This window comes from Gigantopelta aegis, chromosome 4 (genome assembly GCF_016097555.1).
Source record: "Gigantopelta aegis isolate Gae_Host chromosome 4, Gae_host_genome, whole genome shotgun sequence".
Lineage (NCBI taxonomy): Eukaryota > Metazoa > Mollusca > Gastropoda > Neomphalida > Peltospiridae > Gigantopelta > Gigantopelta aegis.
The window spans coordinates 115,519,787-115,542,235 of record NC_054702.1 but is presented as its reverse complement, the minus strand read 5'-3'; the positions used below and the strand labels follow the sequence as shown (position 1 = coordinate 115,542,235).

Below are 22,449 nucleotides of genomic sequence, written 5' to 3'. Positions count from 1 at the left end.
GGCCCCCTCGCAAGCCATCTTGGCGGAATGACACTGCCGCTGACCCAGACCGTAAACTCGGCAACCTGGTTCAATCAGTTTCGCTTACAATAGCGTCCGGATAAAAAAAAAAACCCAGACGTAACCGGTTATTACCACACTCTATATGGTAGTTATAACTAGTTTTCAAGTACCAGTCAATTCACGATATCCAATAAAATAGAAGAGCGAAATTGCCTCCCTTGTTGTAAAAACAAATCTTTTGCGTTTCAGTTTTTACTTCCGCCTTTCCGCTTTGTTGCATTGTGGGAAATGTCTGTGCAACAAATCCGCCATTTTATAATGCCATAATACTTTCTGCATCAACGAAGGACGTTTCTTTGTATGCGCTAGGTGTGAAGGTAATAATGAACATACTATATTATCCCAACGATAAATGCATGTGCACGATAAACATCCGAGCCGTCTGCAAATGACATAAATAGCATTCGCAAGTTGGGCGACATGGTGCGAAGTAGCCATACGTGTCTTCCGGAAGTATATTTCGTACACACTTCCTGTAGCCGTACTTGAAATTAAATGGTAATTTAGCTGGTGGTTCGACATTTTTACGGTACGATGAAGCATTATAAAATATTAAAATGTTACCAAACTTCTTTATGCTTTAAGTTAAATAATAGGTGACTTCTTGCCGTTCCGAGCATGAACTCGACATTCGGCGTGTCGTACACACGACTCGTAGGCCTATTACTATTAGTACAGTGCTGTCCGGTGTATCGGCGCACCTAAGCTTTCAGGGACCATTTTCTATGTGAACATTGTGAAATATTTAATAAAATGCGTCTCTCACCAATGAAGAAGTGCATAATCTGAAATACACTACAAACTGTTTTATATCTGTAGTAAATAAACATTTTAAAATGGTGCATAAATATAGGCACCCCCTTATATCCAAAACGATTTGCATGTCCGGTGATTCGGCGCAGTAGATGTAGATCGTTGACCCCGCTATTTATAAACCGCCCATGCCCTCACTTTTAGCCCATAAACGCTACACTATTGTCCCAGAATTATTTTAGTACTTTTTTGTTTTGTTTTGTTAAAAATATTACTATGAAAACGAACGATCACATATGACCCATCTCATGATCAGTTTCGGAATCGTTTTCTCGAGTGGCACAGTACTGCAGATGCATACATGTTCATTGTCATGCATGGTTAAGATTCCTACATGGATTTTATTTTTCTCGGGTAGATTGTGCACACACGTGGATCTTATTTCGCTTTTATTTTTTATAACAATGTGACAATTGTGAACTGGAATGACTGTCAATTAAGGTGTAAAAGTTTCGTTTTGTTTGCATTTGCCTGTGTTTTCTTTTTCGGTTTAAATAAAAAAAATAACCCAACAAAAATAATTACATTTATACTGTTTACTATAATTTTTAAAATGCGGGAAAGGTGTTTTTAGACTGGTTTTAACATTCTTAATATCAATAAGGATGACCTACTTCGCGTTTATATATACGAAAATAGGTGAATGATTTATTTTGAAATTATTACATAATTATTGATAATTCTAAAAAAAACACAATTAATTGCACCCTTAACAATAAATATGTTGATACTTGATTAACCATTGAAAAAGGAATTGAACTTTAATTCGTTAAAATCTCCGACAACATGACAACTTCCTAAGCATACTCAAGCAAAATACCAAGTGCGCCGATACACCGGACACGGTTGTATTAGTATTACCCACTATTGAGGACTCGGGTGAATGGTTTGGTATCACAATGACGAATCGCGTGTATTAAATTGTTTACGCCCCGACAGTGGGCAATAAAAAAAATATATTATTGGTAGTAAATCTTAAGCATGTCCCCTAACCGTAGATCTCAATTAGCTCCCCACCCCCACTTCATGTCTCCTTGCTTCCGCCGTGCCTGAACAGTGGCGAGTGGTGTTGAGGGTGGAGGTCCATAATGAAACGATTTAGTAAGCATTACCGGTTAAAGTTATTAAAATATTGGGATTCACACGGCTAACACGTGTGTTTACAATATGATCGTAAGTTCAATACCAAGGCCGTTAGGCGGATCCAAGATTTTTGCCGCGGGCAATTGTATCTGTTGACCCCATCCGGTCAGTGGGCGATTCTAAGGCCAATAATGTCAATCAGTGATAGAAAAAAAAAATTTTTTTTACTTGTCCACCAGACAAGTATACCACAATCTACTTATCCGCCAATATTTCCACTTGTCCATCTATGTAGGGCAGGAGGTGGATGTAGAATGAAAAGTTAAAACCCTGGGTTTTTCTTTTTAAAACAATTTGGTTATTACTCTTCACTTCAGATTGCATGTAATTTTGTGACTCAGGTGACTGCAATAAGTTGTCGAATGTTTTACAGTCAAGATACTTTCAGCGTGAAAAAACGGTCATTAAAAAAAAAAAAAATTGTTTAGGATCAATGAAAAACAGTTGTTCTTGAGCACATTCCCTTCAGAACTCGTCACTGGTTTTCAACTTTCACTTTCCGCTGAAGGCCTAGAAATAATTGTTTTGTCATAAATGAAAATGTGCCTGTAACCAAATGTTAAAATAATGTTACTGCTGTCCTTTATTAATCATGTACATGTACTGTTACATATACTAGTACGTAAAAGTTTATATGATGCAGTGAATCTATCTAAACAGTAGCCTAAACCGTAGCCTAAACCCATGGGCCAAATGGGGCCAATCCAGTTTACAGGGGTTTGGATTGAGGTAAAAGTCTTTGTTGTATTCTGTTCACTACTAAATATGCCAAAAGTAATCAAACTGTCAAATAACAGCTACAATCATATGTGGATAAAATGATGCAATTTATAAGCACATGGCTTAGGAGGTGAGGTGCGTTTTCATCATCAAACAAGTTGACGTTTTGTCGGACTTTGACATGTTGCAATTTCATTTGAAAATGAAATACAGTCGATAACTTTCCACGAATTAACAACGAAAAAATAAAATGCATGATTGTCTGGTCACTGCGAAAAGCTTACGAGATGTAAACAAATTCCAATCATGTTGGCAACTCAAATAACTTTATAATAACAAAGCCAGTACTTTACTTACTTAAAAATAAAAGTTTCCATTTAACTTTGGTTGCTTAATTAATTGACATTTGTCAAAAACGCAACACCAGCTGAGGTGAACGTACCGTAGTGACAACTACTAAACTAACCCAGAGTCTCGTCCAAGGTAATATTCTGCCATAAATGACGACTGCTAACTGCGGGTCCGTGCGGTTTCAGAGGTACAATTTACATTAATTAAACACAATGCAACTAGATTATTCATCCCAGTTTTGAAGGGTAGGCCTAAAGTTAAAAATTTATGTTAAAGGATGTGTTGGTCGTTGAGCCATTCGCAAAGCATCAATAGGCTTCTTCGGGCCTATTAATAGACATGGGGAAACACTTTTCCCGGGAAAACGTGAAGGAGTTCTAGTAACAGTTCAAGTACATGTGCATGATATGGTAAAAAAAAAAAAAAAAGACTAAATATGCATTTTAAAACGTACTGCATGAAACATTTGTACCGGGCAACGTCCATGACTAGACACTCATTTAGGCTTGTAGGAACGGTATCTGGAGTGGTGGGTGGACACAACCTCTGTGGTGGGGAGACAAGCCATATTTTAAATTTTATTGATATAGAACGGGCCTTTATTTCCAGACTTGTTCTAATAACAAATCAACAAGAAACCACGTGATCGAGATTATTTCGACTTTTCACAGGTTTGTTGATCGTAATTTTGTTTTGTCATACATTTTTAAGTAACGTATTTCATAAAATTCACTACAGAGATATATGTAAATATAAGTTACACCTAAATAATAAAACAATACATTTTAACTAATATATTTTTATTCTTAGATTAACCCGTCTAACAGGTTTTCGTTTGATCACATTACCGATGATGTAATCAGTAATGCACAAAAAATCAAAGAAAAATTGAGTTTCACATTTGTGGTAAACCGGCAACTACTTCGTTTTAAACTTAACAACAAAACAATAAACTTTTTTTCTTCCTGTTTTTAAAATACTAATGGTATTGAATATAATGTGTCGATCAAATACATTATTTATGTCGGCCGAGACGTTCCGAGTTGGGCATTCGGAACTCGATCGCAACTCCAAGGTATTCCGATTTATTCATGAGCTAAGACTATTATGTTACCTTGTGCCCAATCTATTTGTACCTTATATGCAATAAAATATGTTTCAATCAATTATGTTATCAAGACCATGTTTATTTAACTGAAACACGATATTTGTAGAATATTTTGCGATGCGACACAACTGATTTCGTGTTTTTTAAAAGTACAATTGCTAAAAATTATGATACTGCTTTGTTAACAAATTTTTTTACTTGTCCAACGGATAGGCCTAACCACTAAGGTACATTATGCTTGTCCGTGTAAATTTCCACTTGTCGGGACAAACGGACAAGCGCTTATTTCGAACGCTGCCAATTACTAATAACCATGGCAATCGGCAATGCATTGTAGATTATCGCGGTGTTTTTATTTATTTATTTATATGTATGTAGGTACGTAGGTACGTACGTATGTATACACAGTGTTTCTGCCAGAAAGAAATGTTTGTTTGGGTATGGCGCTATCGAATTGAATACAACCACAGCCAACAAGGGGTATGGGGGTCCTCCCCCAGAAAGAAAATGGGTTATGATAATTAGAGTAATTAAAAAAAAAAAATTCAGAAAATTTGTTGAGTATGGCGCATACCCGTTTTACCCTCTGGCAAAAACCTTGATATATATTATGGCCTTTATTTTGCCGTGGGGCTTTTATTTATTTTTTGTAACACTGACATATTAAAAACTCTTCTCAAAACTACCGTGGAAAATGCTATGTTGACTGTTTTTCCCACAGCATTTATTATTTCTTTTCTTTATTATTATTATTGTTTTGGGGTGTTTTTCTTTTCTTTTGTTGTTAATGCTAGTGGGAGTCCCAACTGTGTATTGAAATATTGTGGTTTTCATGACTTCACCTCTGACTAGGGCTGTCACGTTTAAAAAATTTAGTAAACGCAGGCCTTTCCCCAGGATTTTTTTAAGGCGCTTACATATATAGCATCATTATAACAAAAAAATCAAGCCAAAAGAAGTGGGGTAGTAGGTTGAAAACAGTTAAGTGTTTGCCTTCAATCCATCAAATCATGTTGGGGTTGTTTTTGTGGGGGGTTTTTTTTTTTTTGGGGGGGGGGGGGTAAATCTTTAAAAAAAAAAAAAACCCCATCAATTCCCCACCCCCAACAATTTCATAATTTGCGCCATGTTGTTGCTGTTGATTTCAGCGTCGTGTTAAATGCTTGTCACCTCACAGTTTAACAAATACATATCTAGCATTATCTAACAAACATGATTATTGTAAACTAATTCAGTGTACGTTTAACTGCAATTTGTATAAATACTGCATGTTCATTTCCTGCGATCGCGATCTCAGTGCGTGCTCTCGACCATAGCTACAAAATTAACAAAGACAAAGGAAATAACGAAACTGCAGTTAGGTATTCATTGATGCAAACAACTATTGTTTTTCTACACATTTACATCAAGATTTACTTCCATGTAATCGTATTGTTCATGTCCGCAACGATGTCTCTTGACACGTGGGTGTCAGCTGACTCTGAAGCGTGACGTATATTACGCCGAGCTTTCCTCAGTTCAGCCAACGAACGTTCTTCCTAACGTTCGCGAACTATTTGATTGGTGTCCGTAGTGTCCATTTGGTTTATCGTGAAGCGCACACACCAGTGTAGCGAACGTTTTGTTTTCGCTCGGTCTGGCTGAACTCAGCCCTTGGGATAGTCGACATGTCTTTCGGCCCTAAACTGGCATGTGTATTCAAATTGACAAGCAGTGTCGGTTTGGTTCAAAGACTTTACAAAATTAAAATAATGGTGACATCTTTTACTCAAGAATTTCACCTTCAGAGATGTTTATTCAATTAATAGGTATTTTCTTTGATTTGTCTTGATGCGTAATTCCCAAGCATACATACACTATTACAACAAGCAGTTATCTGTACCACGTGACCAGCACAGGCCCGCCGACAATTAAAACGGTGCGATCAATGGACCTCAAAGTGAACATCTAAAGAATTGCAGAGATACCAAATGGAAGTGTGATAATGTGTGGTGAATGACGTTACGGATCACAGCTCCATTGTTTTGTATACATGTTACAAATTAAGCCGACACGGTCCTGCAGTTAAGGCGCTTACCAGACATGAAGGCGCTTACTTGGCTGGCTAAGGGAGCACGGGCCGTGTCGGCTTATCGCTCTAGGGAAACCCCTGAAACGTTTACACGATACCTATTAAACGAAACGGTCTGGCTCCTGTTTCACAAGGGTGGTGGCGGCAGACTCTTGAACAGCTTTTTCTTGTTGGACATTTTTATCGCGGATTCTCTTATTCAGAAATATAAGCTTGTCGACCGAATCTGAATCGAGAGAAGCACGCAGTTTTGTAACAGTTCCGCCTGCAACTGAGAAAACACGTTCTGAGAGGACGGACGTGGCGGGCACAGACAGAACACGTCTCGCAAGTACAGCTAGTGTTGGATACACCGTTTTATTCAGTCTCCACCAATCAAACGGATTCTTGTTTGTGCTGATTGGCTTCACGGTCATGTAAAGAGCCAACTCCTCACTACTTGACGTTGGAACAATGATCTCACACTCTTCTGTTTTAAAATAAGGCCCGAGCAGGAATGACACTTCATGTTGCGACATTTTAGCATGTTTCAAACAGGGCTCAATTCCATCAGCATCTGCAGAAACCGTAGGCGAAGCGCTCGTGGATGCATCTATTTGGGAGGGGCTGTTTTGATAATCATTGGGAATTTGCAGTGCATTCACACCGGACAGAACATTAGCTTTCACAGTTTCTCTTTGCTCATCAGATAGAAATGGCAGATTTTTGTATCTTGGGTCAAGGAAAGTAGCAAGCATAGTAAGGCTGCTCAGTATCTTGTCGTCGTTGAGACTGTAACGTCTGTCAATGTCTGCGAGTAACTTTTCTTTGAAAGTCGCCACACTGACACAGTCAGTGTCTTTTACCAGAAGATGGTGGTTTTTCAAGCTATAGAGGATAGGATAGAGTCCACTAATGGTCGGATACTCTTCTGAGCACATGATCCGTGTGGCCATATAGAGTGGCTTCAGTACAGGTATCATCCCCTCTATGATGGTCCAGTGACTGTCGGTTAGATCGAGTATTTGGGCATCACCTGGACTTTTCATGTTGTGTACGACAGCATAGACAGATAGACGTTGTTCAATCAGTCGTTCAAACATGTCAACTGTCGAGTTCCAACGCGTTGGACAGTCTAATATCAGTGAATGTTCTGGTAAGTGCATTTGTTTTTGGCGGACTTTCAATTCGTTGTTAGCGACAACTGATCGGCGAAAGTATGATACAAGCTTTCTACCAGCGACGATTGTACCTGAAATTGATGGTATGTTATCGAATGCGCCTCTAATTGACAGCTGGAGGGTGTGTCCAAAACACCGTATGTGCATAATTCCATCCATTTGCTCCATACATGCAACCATGTTAGACGCATTGTCAGAGACCACAGCAGTTACTCCCTCTTTCTCAATACCAAACTCACTGATAACAGCTTTTAGATCTTGAGCTATGTTCATCCCTGTGTGTCGTTCTGTTGTTTGACGTGTTGCTAGTACGCAATTGTGATAGTAAAATTCGTCATCAACAAAATGAGCAGTAACAGTGAGGTATCCCTCGACAGCACAGCTTGTCCAGTGGTCACACGTAAGTGCCACCCCGATCTGTTTGTTTAACAAGCGAACCAGTTCTTCTTTCATTTCATCATAACTGATAGATATATATTTAGCAATGGTGTTTTTTTCCTGGAACTTTAAATGCTGGGTTTAACGTATTGCAAAAGTTTTTGGAAACAACCCCTTCAACAATACTCACAGGGCGAAGGTCACGAGCTCACATACACGCCAATGCCTCAGTGCATCGTTGCCAGTGTTCTTTTGACATGCTGGTAGCACGTTGGCTGAACGCAGTTATTAGCTTTTGAGAATGGGAGTTGCCGTTCTTGTCATTATAGTCAATGTTAATTAGGGACTTATGCTTGAACTTTAAATGATTCGCCATAGTTCCCGTACTACCCCCTGAGTACGACATTGTCGCTGCACACAGCGAACACTTAGCGCCTGTTTTACCCCCCTGTTCTACAACAGAAAAGAATTTCCATACCGGCGATCTTTTCTTGCCCTCCATTTTGAATAAGGTCTATGGGATAGTGGATGACGTCACGACTCACATGCATCGCTTACGTCATAATTCGTTTAAACGGATACCATTTTTGTAAACGTTTAGTTGGCCTACACGAAACGATGCCGTAAACGTGACAGCCCTACCTCTGACTGGCAATACATTTATTGTGGGACTTGAAACATCTTTCATGTTAAAATCAATAAAATCCAGTGCACATGTAAGCTATGTATAGGTTAATGTTGAAGTAAATGTTGAAATTATTTCAATGTTACAAAGTGTTTGTTAATTTGGGGACAATATCTCCTTTTGGTGAGCAGTATATAAAAGTAAAAGCAGAATATAGGATCTGTGCCCAACTTAATTTTTGCGAAACTTCCACGAGGCACTGGCGTAGGAAGCGGGGGTGTGTGTGTGTGTGTGTGCATGTGCCCCCCCCCCCCCCCCCCCCCCCCCCCCCCCCCCCCCCACCCCCCCCCCCCCCTTTATAGCAGTAGCAGCGATGTTTGTTTTATATATTATTTTATACATGTATTTATATACACTAGTATATAGTATGTGCCGCCCCACACACATACACACTTTTTTGGCACCTTCCTATGTCCACGCGAGGTTATTTTCCCAGACTAGCGCATTCCACGGCCATTGACATACCAGTCGTGGAGCACTGGTTGGGCCTGAATTTTATTTTTGGATGGATTCGATCCTACGACCCAATTACCTCGGGTGAGCGCTGTACCGTCTTAGGTGGATCCCGCCCCCCATTCAGTGTCGAGGCTGAGGCTGAACCACGCGAAGGTTACTAGCGGCTTAAGTGCATGTGTGTAAGACTAATAAATGCACTCGTATGTATGTTGGACATGTAAAACTTGCGTTAAAAATAAGTAGATAAAATAAAACCGATAAATCTAAAGAATTAAAATACATACATGTGTAATAGTAAAATACCATAATAACGCAGAATTCCCAACGAAATGTGCTGGTACTCTTGAGGTATCGGGTCCCAAGGTACAACTGTGCCAAATGTGGTGTTTTGGGCCCAACGTATCACACTATCGCCCAAATTTGGACTAAGCCACCACACTTTATTCATTTTGTGACATTTCCCTGGACATAGGTAATTTGCTATATTATTTTAAAATCCATATATATATATGAGCATGTTATACTTTTTTCTGAATTTTAAGAAAAATAATATGTAGAATAAAGAGATAGATATGACAAATTAAACATTAAATATTAAATATTTGACCTTAAGATATGCATATTTACGGTAAACTGTATACTTTTCTGTTATGTGACATTTCATTGGACACAAGCATATGCAGATTTTTCGAAACATAGCAATGTTAAAGCAGTTTAATTTTTCATACAATTATTTTGCGCAAACAATATGTCAAATATGACTTTATTTTGGAAGAAAAGCTAAAACAGTTATTTTGCTTACAATAATGCAGACTCGCCTTCCTCAAATCTTGACACATTTTGCGAGCGTCTACATGTCTGTCTGAACATCTTTTGCTTCCATATTTTGTTTAATTATGTGCAAAGTCATTTACTTAGCAATTACTTCAGTTACGTCATTTCAGGTGATATTGTGGGCACATTCATAAAGGAAATTTCAGCGCTTTTGTATAAATGTTACGCGTCTACATAGCGTTTTTGACATTTTGCGCTGTTTTTGTCTCGTGTAAATAATTAATGTGGATTAATTAATGTTATTTAGTTATAAATCCATATAGGCAAATGTTCCGAAGCATGAAACATAAATGTACGTTCCGATTTATGCTTATTACAGGAGATCTACGGTAACGAGACGCAAACATTATTGTGTAAGAACGAACATTGTGCGTAACGTCATTGCATAAATTGTGTTCAACAGTTGAGCATTTGCACGTGCATACACTAGCATCTATCATTTTGATTCTGCCCACGCCAGGTTGGGAAGCATTAGAATCCAGTCGGAGCTGAATGCGTCGCTCGTTTGGAATTCCGATTAGGTCTGGGCGGGACGTAACCCAGTGGTAAACCGTTCGCTTGATGCGCGGATGGTCTGGGATCGATCCCCGTCGGTGGGCCCATTGGGTTATTTCTCCAGCCAGTGCACGACGACTGGTATATCGAAGGCCGTGGTATGTGTTATCCTGTCTGTGGGATAGTGTATATATAATATCTCTTGCTGCTAATCGAAAAGAGTAGCCCATGAAGTGGCGACAGCGGGTTTCCTCTCTCAATATTTGTGTGGTCCTGAACCATAAATCTGACGCCATATAACCGTAAATAAAATGTATTGAGTACGTCGTTAAATAAAACATTTCCTTCCTTCCGATTAGTTCTATTCTGGTTTTTTAGCTTTGCCCAAATACGTACCCACTGTGTCCGAATGTTTACATCGTTTGAACATGTGGTGTTGTAATTGTTTACATGACAGTGATCTGATTTTAACAATTTAAACTAAATTAATTAATTTAATTAATAAAAAAATGCGATGACCAGGTTTTTAAATAGTTTATTGTGCAGTTCGCTGTGTTGTTGGGGAGCCTGTTTTGATATACGCAACGACTGCGCAACATAACGTACATTTGGCAATTTCAGATGTCTAACATCGTTGAAATTTGCATGGGGAGTGTGTGTTGAGGGTGGGGAAAAACAGTCTCTAGTATGAGACACAAGCCAGATTTTAATCGTTTATATGGAGTAGGACGAAAAAAATACACACACACCCCCCCCCCCCCCCCCCTGTTTCTACGGACTTTTATCTATACTTTGTGTGTTGTTGGTTTTTATAGATAAACTTATTAAAGTGCATTTTTTAATAGGTCACATTGACAGACGTTCTAAAAATGAGGTTAAATGAAGCAAAGAAATCAAAATTGAACTTAACCCACGTGGAGCCACCCACATCTCCGATTAACCCACTCATAACACTGGGTTAACCAGGAAGGGACATGAAGCCACCCCCATCTCCGATTAACCCATTCGTAACACTGGGTTAACCAGGAAGGAACATGGAACCACCCCCATCTCCGATCACACCTCATTCCCACATCACCTTTTATATTTGCCGTACGACCCAAAACATGACTCGCAGAGAATAAAATGTAAAATACTGGCTACGTTACTGACTCGTAGAGAATAAAATGTAAAATACTGGATACGTTACTGACTCGTAGAGAATAAAATGTAAAATACTGGATACGTTACTGACTCGTAGAGAATAAAATGTAAAATACTGGCTACGCCACGGACTTAAAACAAGGAAATAAATTTGTTTTGAAGTTATGTCGTCAGCTGTACTATTATCTGGTTATTGAAGTTAGTGGTTGTAATACTATCTAGCAAAACTGTCCTCACATACTTGCCAAAAATATATAGTCCTTATATGTTTTAACATACAGATCTTTCTTGGAGTTATATACACATTGAAAGTATGACTGCATCTTATATTTGTTAACCAAACAATTTTACCATATATATGTATGTATCCATGTTCCAATAATGTAATCCGTTAGCATTGGTTGTCGAGGACACCATTTTGTAAATTGCCTTAAATTATTTTTAGAATTTTTATAAAAACATAACATAATATAACATAAAAAGCTATATGTTTTGATAAAACACTGAACAGGTTTTTTTTTCAAAGTTCCAGGCCTGCGTAACCCAAATATGTGTTACGCAATTATTTTTTTCTGGTAACCCATTTCATATGCGTAAACCGTTACAAATATATCATTATGTGAACAATGACAAAAAGTAACAAACAACTAAAATGTATTATTTTGATGAAATGACTGTCAGTAATGATCACTGGTAAGCAGGCCTCTGAGTATATAAATTCATGTTATTAGGTAGAAATTGACTATTAAACACTTTTTCTACTGGTCTGAATCTGACACCCCTAATAATGGTCGTAGCGAATAAATTAGCCAATATGTAGCTCTCGGTCTGTCAACTAATATTTAATGTCACACCGATCAGCTTCATTGTAACACGGAATAAAACCTAATAGATATTTATTAAACCTAAAACCGACCAAATGATAGTGAAACACATTTTTAGTGTCATTATTTTTATTTTAGTTTTTTGGCGAGAATGTAAAATGGGTCACGTAAAACTAGACTTGCGCGAGCGAAATGATCGTTCGCGCAATTTTCAGGAGCCTGAGTTCTGGCTGTAATCAAATCCACAAAAAATTTCAGTTACCGAAATTTGTGACTTTCCTGATATTTATGGCTGATTTTTTTAACTTCTATTCATGCTTATATCCAATTATATCCAATTACGGTTCAATCACGTATGACTGATGCAACAGTTCTTGACGCTCACGTGCGAAACTTTGCTACATTACAGCCAATATAGTACTCATTTGAAAGGTAGCTTTTTCTTTCTATTTCTACCCATCTGCATAGCAACTACCTCTTTATAAACATTGATATACTTTAGAACTAAATTGCGTGTGTTCATTAAACCTATGCCAAGTACTTTTTTTTATTTTTTTATTCGGGCGACTCAAACATTGCACGAGCAAGTTAAAGTACTGACATGACTCGCCCGATTCGCAAGTGACAAATAATCCCAAGTGCACACCCTGCGACAGGGATCAATCCTAGACCAACCGCTCATCAAGCGAGCACTTTACCACTGAGTCCCTCCAGTGAGCTAAAGATGTATTTCAAAACCCGAACACTAAAACGCGTTACTTACCTGTCGAGTCTTCCACAGTAACACACATTGCATACATGCACGCACACACGTGTTGAAGGAATCTTATTGCTGAGAAAACATGCACTGTTGCGTCGCACACTGCACGTGCACTGTTTTAAACCTCCCTGTACCATGTATCTTCTTTGTGTTTAAGAGTAATGAAAGCCGTGTGCAAATGCGGTTTAGCCAAATTAATTTCTCGCACCATGCTTATAAAATTGAATTTTGGACGGGCTTTCATGTTAGGGCGATTTAAACGTCACGACAACGGGATACAAACTGCATGTATCAGTTCAGAAGACTAGTATTATAACTTTTATTGAACGGGCCCCGAAGACAAAGTCAAAATATTACAAGCGGTGACCTATTTAGCTGTAGGCTATTTGTATTACATCATGCCGACGACCGCCGTCGTACGCAATTGATAACGTTCATTTGTTGTGAAAATGCATGTGTTTATAGTTATATATGTTATCTGGTCAATAAAATTAAACAATTGATAATGTTCATTTGTTGTGAAAATGCATGTGTTTATAGTTATATATGTTATCTGGTCAAGAAAATTAAACAATGTAGGCTTAACATTTCGAATTTGCTTTATAAGTTGGCAAAGATATATTTGCATGTACTTTGTTCCACTAATAATTACTTCATTTTACATTTCAGAACCTAATCAGGCTGTTCAGTAGCAACCATCTTCGAAATGAATAGTTCATTTACAGCCCTAGACAGCGTATCCACTTTCATTTCTCATTATTCAATATGGGAAACATGATAACTGTTATTAACATTCAGACAAATACATACCAATATGTGTCAGTGTGTGGACCTTGCCAAGACTGTTCATGGCAGTCTTCACCACATTCAAGAGGTTCTGATGGACAGGTCTTGCAGTAAGCACGGGAGAATGTTTTATATCATGCCTAGAACATTTTAGATGTTTTTTAATTAATTTGTTATATGTACATTTGAATATGGAATGTTTCAAGGAAGCAAGGTCGGCAGATGGCATACTTCATGTATCCTCGAATGTGGGTTCTCGTACAATCGACCAGGAAACCCAAAGTGGTGAACAAAGAGTCCAACCATCACTGGATCTCGGGTGTTCAAATATCAGCAACTCCCAGAATGCACAATGTGGTGAAGAAAGGTTTTACTCATCTTTGAATCTGGCATGTTCTGATGTGGGAAAGTCAGGAAAATTACAGTTCAGTGAAGACAGCTTTGATTCTCCATTGAACATGGAATGTTCTGAGATACTGAGTGACCAGTCCAGTGAAGATGAGTACATGTCACTCGATTTGGAGTGCACAGCAATAGACTGTGATGATTCTTCCAAAGACTTCGAATCACAGTCTCCCAAAGAATGGAAGCTGTTGTCTCCAAAAGAGTGGGAATCACAGTCCCCCAAAGAGTTGGATCCTCATACACTGAAAGAGTTTGAGTTACATTCCCCTAAACAGTGGAAGTCACAATCTCCCAAAGAGTTTGAGCCGTTCTCTTCCAAAGTGTTCGAGTCACAGTCTGCCAAAGAGTCTCATATATCATTAAGTCATCAAGTTACTCAAAGAGAATTTCAGCAGTTTAAGCAAGAGACGATTGTGTCCCCTGATCAGCAAGAAGAAAATATTGAAACTAGGATAATGGTGACAGGTATAAAACTAATATAATTTAAGTGTTCATCATGCCTGTTATACGGGTGCAGTTGGTGTATACATTGATAATTTGTGTCATATGTAATTCTAAATGACAAAACAGTTATCATATTATTTAAACTTTTATCTTTGCACAAGGGAGAGTGAAAAGGATGTAATATACTTGCATACCTGCATGCTTGTTTTAATTGGAAGTGCAGTTAAACATTTATGGTATATAGGCATATTAAAATGATTAACGTTTTTCATGTTTGTCATAGATTGCAATACGACTAAATGCAGTGGCCAAAATCTTTACAAGTAAATTATTAATTGCACTGGATTATAAATTATTATACACACACACACACACACGAACACATGCACACACACGCACACATACACACACGAACACATACACACACACGAACACATACACACACAAACACATACATACACACACACGAACACATACACACACACGAACACACATACATACACACAGGCACACACACACATACACACGAACACGTATACATACACACGGACACACACGAACACATACACACACACGAACACAGACACACACACACGAACACATACACACATATATACACACGAACACATACACACACGGACACATACACATATACACACGAACACATACACATACACACACACACGAACACATACACACACGGACATATACACACGAACACATACACACACGGACATATACACACGAACACATACACAGGTACACACACACGAACACATACACACACATATACACACGAACACATACACACACGGACATATACACACGAACACATACACACACATACACAGGTACACAGACACACACACACACACACACACGAACACATACACACATATACACACGCACATACACACACATACACATACACACGAACACATACACACACGGACACATACACATACACACGATCACATACACACACACACAGACACACGAACACATCCACATACACACACACACACGAACACACACAGACACACACACACACACACACACACACATACACACGAACACATACACACCCGCACTATGGACCTTATATCTCAGAACATAATGAATAACACTGTAGAAATATTAGTTCATTGAATTGTTTCAATAATTTCAGAAACTGCATGTTATTATATTTTTATTCTACATGTTTCAGGTATGGGCAACCTCCAGGGTAATCTTAAGCCATTAAACCATTGTTCATCAGAAGAACATACAGTAATAGAAAAAACTATTTCTTTTCTGGAGAAACATCCAGGATGTGACGTTGTGGTGAAGAGATCAGGTGATGAAATGATTATATGTGACAGGACATTCAAAACACCAATGCCATTTACAACTGGTATGTCAGCCAACCTACCTAAGCATGTAATAAACATGTTACTAAATTCAAGAAACACCACTTTGGCAGCTGGTTCTTCATCAGTGAAAAGTAACATTAAACTACAGGTTCGAAATAATGAAAGGTCTTTAGGAAAACTTAACAGTATTTGTGACAATTCACCACTTCCTACAATATTTTGTAATATGTCTTCTTCAGGTGTGCAAATTAACAAGAACAATGTAGAGAATAATAGTGGAGTGTTTTTGTTGCCTGGTGATTCTGTTTTCAAACTGCCTCAAGCAGATATAGCAGGTATTCCTTTGTCAGTGTCAGGTAGCTGTCAAACTGGCTTTGGATCTGAGGCTTTGAGCAAAATCAATGTGGTAGCTAATGCTGACTTTCCTTCAGTTGCCCCTCATTGTAGTACTGCACAAGAGAACTCCACTGCCAGGCAAGATCAGTATTTATACAATGAACTGTCCACTTCATGTTGTTCACAATCTCAGGGCAACAGCCTTGCTGAGCCAGGAGGCAGCACACACAGTGTCATCCATGATCCTATTCATTATTGGATCCATGATGCTAATAATTCTTGGAGCCATCAAGCAGGGTCCGACAACTCATCTTCATGGATTGAATGTGATCAAAATGATTGGTTATATTATGTTAGACCAGGAAATAGAAGGTTTCTGAATGTGAAGAAAAAAGATCTTCCACAAAAATGTAGTAGCGTGGTGCATTCTCTAGTACGTAAGATACTGGCACTAGAGCTATGTTTAAGACACTGTTCTGGAATGGATAAATCCAGATTATCTTCTTTTATTGAACAGGAGAAGATTGATGCACAAGATTTGGAAGAGTTGTTGAACACATGTAAAGTCAATGACTATGACAACATTAGGGTATCTGACAGTATTTTGTCAGGTGAGAAAATTAAAAAGGTGAAATACCAGCTGAATGAATCCAGTCAAGCAGTGACTCGTGAACATTGCTTTGGATCAGATAACTCAAACCCTAGTGCCAGTGGCGACACATATTCATTTATAAATGCCGATCACCATGGTGAGGAGGACAACAGTTTGTCTATCAGAATAGAATCTGTATTTTCATTGTCAGCACCTTCAGCGACACAAATTGATTCAGAAGACCAGTCACAAAATTCAGCAAAACAAAAAGGTCTTCATCGGTCACCTGTCTTAAATGATTCTGGCAAGAAAAATACTTCCCTTTCTACTGGCAAGATAAGAAAGAAATCAACTAGTAGAGCATCAAAAAAGAGAAAAGACCAATACAAAGCATTAGGAGTTCCACCTTATGTTGTGCTTGAGCGGCTAACAGAAAAACAGATGAAGAAACAATGTCAAGTTAGCAAATGTTCAGCATACTGTAGAAAAATGACATTGCAGTTGATGTGTGATCTGGGTTTGACTGACTGCAGTAGACGATTTGTTAATAACTTCCATAAGCTTTGGGAAACAAAAGAGTTCGACATTAATGGTGACCACAATTATGCCTGTAGAAATGGACAAACAGAACCAAAGAGATTGCATACACGCAAAAATGACACCAATGTTAAGATGAACAAACACAAGGCAGGAATAAGTAAAAAGCAGGACACAAAATCAAGAACTGGTTCAAACAGTGTCATAAAAATACTTCCAAAGCTACATGACACACATGCAGAGAAGGTTCTTAAATTTACCAAAGTCTCTGTACCTGTCTTCCCCTATTGGGATCAACATACACACTTGGAACAGGTAGACGAAGCAGTTCAAATTGCAGATCACAATTATTTTGTCAAAAGTCCATCACAAACTCGAGACGACACTGTTCCAAATAATACTGATGACAACTCCCATTCAGATCAGGAGCCCAAAGTTGCTGCTTGCCAGACGAATATGGTGTCTGACGTAACATCCCATATTGAGAAAAACATAACATGTCCATCTGAGTGTAAAATAGCCCAAAATGTATTCAACACTTATGGTGAAAACAAACATTTTATTCAGCCTGTCACATTTGATAAAGAGCATATAATGAAAGACACCAGCAATGAAGCATACAATGTGAATGTGTCGTCCACAGTGACAAGTGACCAGCTGTCAGTTGGCGAACAGCCTAGAGAAGAGAGCCAGCACAGATCAGTAAATGAGCTGGCTGTCACATCCCGTAAATCTGGAATGTCAGTAAATGAGGATAGTGTGGCGATAGGTAACAATGCATTACCAGTAATTGAACAGTATGTAGCAGTCAGTAAAAATATAGTTATAGTAAATGAACAGCCTACGACAGTAGGTCAGCCTACGACAGTAGGTCAATCTGGAGTGTCTATAAATAAACAGAATATGACAGTAGGTCAATCTGGAGTGTCTCTGAAGGAACAGCATATGACAGTTGGTCAATCTGGAGTATCTAGGAATGAACAGTATCTGACAGTCTGTCAATCTGAAGTGCGTTTGAATGAACAGCATGCAACAGTTCGTAAATCTGGAATGTTTATGAATGAACAGTATATGACAGATGGAAAATCTGGAGTTGCTATGAATGAACAGTGTGTGACAGTCGTTAAATCTGAAGTTGTTATGAATGAACAGTGTGTGACAGTCGATAAATATGGAGTACCTATAAATGAACAGTGTGTGACAGTCGGTAAATCTGGAGTTGCTATGAATGAAGAGCATGTGACAGTTGGTAAATCTGAAGTACCTATGAATGAACAGCATGTGACGGTCCGCAAAACTCGTGTGTCTATGAATGAACAGCGTGTGACAGTTGGTAAATCTGGAGGACCTATGAATGAACAGCGTGTGACAGTTGGTAAATCTGGAGTACCTATGAATGAACAGCGTGTGACAATTGGTAAATCTGGAGTACCTATGAATGAACAGCGTGTGACTGTTGGTAAATCTGGAGTACCTATGAATGAACAGCATGTGACAGTCCGCAAAACTCGCGTGTCTATGAATGAACAGCGTGTGGCAGTTAGTAAATCTGGCGTACCAGTAATTGAGAAATATGTGGCGGACAATAGCTATGGAGGTAATCTGTTGTCTAATGATGCATGTAGTTTATACATTCCAGGTAAGGATGGGTTAGGAATACGTGTAGAAAGACGCCAGGTTGACGTGACTACTGTGACGGTGTATCCTAAGACACCGATCACACAAACGCCGCCAACCACGTCCAAGTCATGTGTAAACAACCCAGTAGTGCTGAGAAAGAAATGTTCACCTAAGCCTTCACCATCGACCTCAACGTCAACGAGTCTAAACAAACCTAAATATGTTTCTCTCTTAAACAGAAACCATGCAAAAGCTGAGGTATTTGTGTCCAGCCAGGTCTATCATGATCCTGCTGGTCCTGTGCTGACTTCTGACATGGAGATTGTAATGAACACTCATGACTCGTCAATATCACACGGGGATTCTACCTCGAGGATAGATCCTAATGAGCGATATGCATTGTGTATGTTATACAACAAGTCCTACCTTGTGCAGTTATCCAAAGACGAAAAAATTTCTCCCACAGAGTGTGATAGAATTGTCAGCAGACTTATGAAACATGTCGCATCTAAAGGCAGAAAAACTACAAATATGAGATCTCTTCTAACTGGGACTTTTTCATCTTCACCCAACAAAGTTCAGTCTCCTGCCAGAAGTTCTGATTCTATTCCGTCTTGTCCAGTAGGACCTTGTGAAACAGTAACTAGTCCCCATGTCACTTCGGTTACATCATCCTCTATGAAACATATGCATAATGAGCCTCTACAAGATGAATGTGAACCAAAAGTGTCGCGTCTCAGTGGTGTTACAGATGGAGAAAAATATTCTTCTCAAAACTCTGAAAAGCATATTTTTTCTGAAAAGAGAATTAAACAAACTGCTAACAGTCGTCAACAGATGAAATTGGCAGCACAAAGTTATCCTTTATCCACAGAAGTTACCATCAAGAAAGAGCCGGTGGAAAAATGTTATAGATCTTTGGAAGGCGGTGGTTTCCGTGAATTTAAGGACTCAGAAGCAGCACAAAATACTAATGTCTTATCGGTGCAACAACCAAAGAAGGAAAGAGAGGTCGACCAGTGGCAACAGATCTGGTGCTCCGGCGTGATGCCAGCAAATGACCCTGAGGCTGAAACTGTGTCAGCTCCACAAGTTGTTCAGTTACCACAAGGCTCAGATACAGCAAGATCTGGTGGATCGATTTTTGAGAAGATGTATAGTGAATTCAATGTGCTGCATGCTCCATCAGCCTCCAGTGACACTATAACTCTCCCAGTAACGCCATTTGATGGCCAGTCTGTTTTGGTTTCAAGACGTGAAACCACAAAACAGCATCGTTCATTGTTTGATAGCATTAACTCGACAACTGCGATGACAGATAGCTATTCACAAGATGATGATTCTGAAAGAATAGTCTCACCTCCACATCTTTCTCGATTTGACGAAATTATTCCCGCCATTGCACTGACCGACAAGCAAGAAAGTATTTTGTCTCAACAGCAAATAAAAATACAACATTTAAAAGAACTATTACGTCAAAAAGATCAGGAGTTAAACCAACTTCGAGGAAAGTCACGAAATAATTCAGAATGACGCGATACGGTTGTTGTTTTTGAGTTGTAGCACAGTGTGTATGTTGTACTTGTAATGTTTGTATTATCATGTGACCTGTATGGTGCCAGGAATGGTATGTTTTGCTATGTTTGTATGATATGGTGATATTAGTTTGCTAACATGTCTATATACAGATAAACTTTTACAAGATGTTATCCACGGATATACAGTTAGTCAACACAATCTTTTATGAGTTGTCAGATACTGTAAAATAGGTAAAATAATTTGTGTACGGTAATTTGTTTCTGTTGGTTTCAACCAAAGAACTTGGTGAGTACAAGTTACTTTTTCGGGAGCTGACGAAATCTCCCGTACACACACAAACACACACACACACACACACACACACACACTCTCTCTCTCTCTCTCTCTCTCTCTCTCTCTCTCTCTCTCTCTCTCTGTCTGTCGATACAAGTCTGCAGCGTGGCCAGATCGTGTGTTTCAGGAAATGATCGGGGGCGTCGGGGTCCTTTCTGTTATATAATGGTCCTGGTTATATTACAACTGTCTCGTTTTTATGTAAGATTTTGGATAGATGTTATACAATTTAGCCCTAACAGCTGGACGTAGCGGGTGTAGTGGTTGCTCTGTTTAGATACATCTGCACTCATTTCATTCGGTCAATACTTCTACAGACAGTTTATCAACATCACTAGGTGGCCTTTATTAAGAAGATCGCTTGATAGGTTTCCTGAAACTGGTGCTCCTATGGCTAAAACCTAGCTAAACAGAGCGCCTAGTTTGTGCATGCATTTATGTATTATAACTGTGTTAATCCATCTGTGCCCATTTTACTTTATTATTGTATGCGGAAAAGACATATAATCATGTTTACCTGGTTTAATGTTGCCAATAAAAGAATATTAAGATATTTTGAAGACATGTGATGTACTGTTTATCTATTCTGATCATGAACTCAAATGAACAGTGTTGTGGTGGGACCTGGCCATCTGTATTTTGTCGTTTCGTTTTCGAGGTGCTATCTTTAAATACTTGTTTCATCAAAGAAAAGCCATAAATGTTTGTTTTGTTTAACGACACCATTGGAATTTGGAGCATATTGATGTAATGATCAGGCTATTGGATGTCAAACAGTTGGCAATTTTGACGTATTGTCTTGGAGATGAAACCCTTCATATTTCCCCATGGGATCTTTTATATGCACCATCTAACAGACAGGACAGCACACACTTCGGCCATTGATATACAGTCGTGGTGTACTGGTTGGAACAAGCATTAGCCCAATGGGCCTACCGACTGGAATCGATACGCATCAGGTGAGCACTTTACCACTGAGCTACGTTCCGCCCAAAGCCACAATGTCTTACTACATGTTAACAAGTATTTTATTGATAAAAAAATAAATAATAAAGCAATGTTTACAGTTTGTCAGTTTGCTGTAAATTGGCGTGGGTCCATGCTCCTGACCACACTACGCCAGTGAGTAGCCCCGTTTTATATTAACGATACCTAAAATGTAGCTAAAAATAACCAGAGTCCCTTGATCCACTCGGCTGAGAAGGCGATAATCACACAGGATAGATTGAAAATATAGGTACAAACTGAGCACCACATAAAAACATTTTAAAGTGTTTTCTCAGTAATACTGATTTTTGGATTTAACACATTTGTTTTGCCAGTATATGAGCATGCTTAATGTTGCTGTGTACTGTTTCAGTCCTACGTTTATCCTACTTTTTCTATATTTTCATTCCTACTTTTTCATAAGAGTGTGCTGGACAGCCTGTTATTGGCTCACCTGATCAGGGTTTTATTTTCGGAGAAGCTAACTGGTTGCATTTGTTTTGCTCCAAGCTTG

General features: G+C 38.7%; 2 protein-coding genes across 2 annotated transcripts; one reads left to right on the top strand and one right to left on the bottom strand.

Moving 5' to 3' along the window:
• Positions 1-272: 272 nt before the first annotated feature.
• LOC121371859 lies at positions 273-21,501 on the top strand. The gene is made up of 3 exons (XM_041498067.1): positions 273-380; positions 13,674-14,660; positions 15,847-21,501. Exons 2-3 carry the CDS (start codon positions 13,982-13,984, stop codon positions 20,607-20,609), a joined length of 5,442 nt encoding a protein of 1,813 aa, XP_041354001.1. The 5' UTR covers positions 273-380; positions 13,674-13,981; the 3' UTR covers positions 20,610-21,501.
• On the bottom strand, positions 6,371-7,882 carry LOC121370204 (E3 SUMO-protein ligase ZBED1-like). Its single transcript, XM_041495319.1, has one exon. It carries the CDS (start codon positions 7,880-7,882, stop codon positions 6,371-6,373), a length of 1,512 nt encoding a protein of 503 aa, XP_041351253.1.
• Positions 21,502-22,449: the final 948 nt, after the last annotated feature.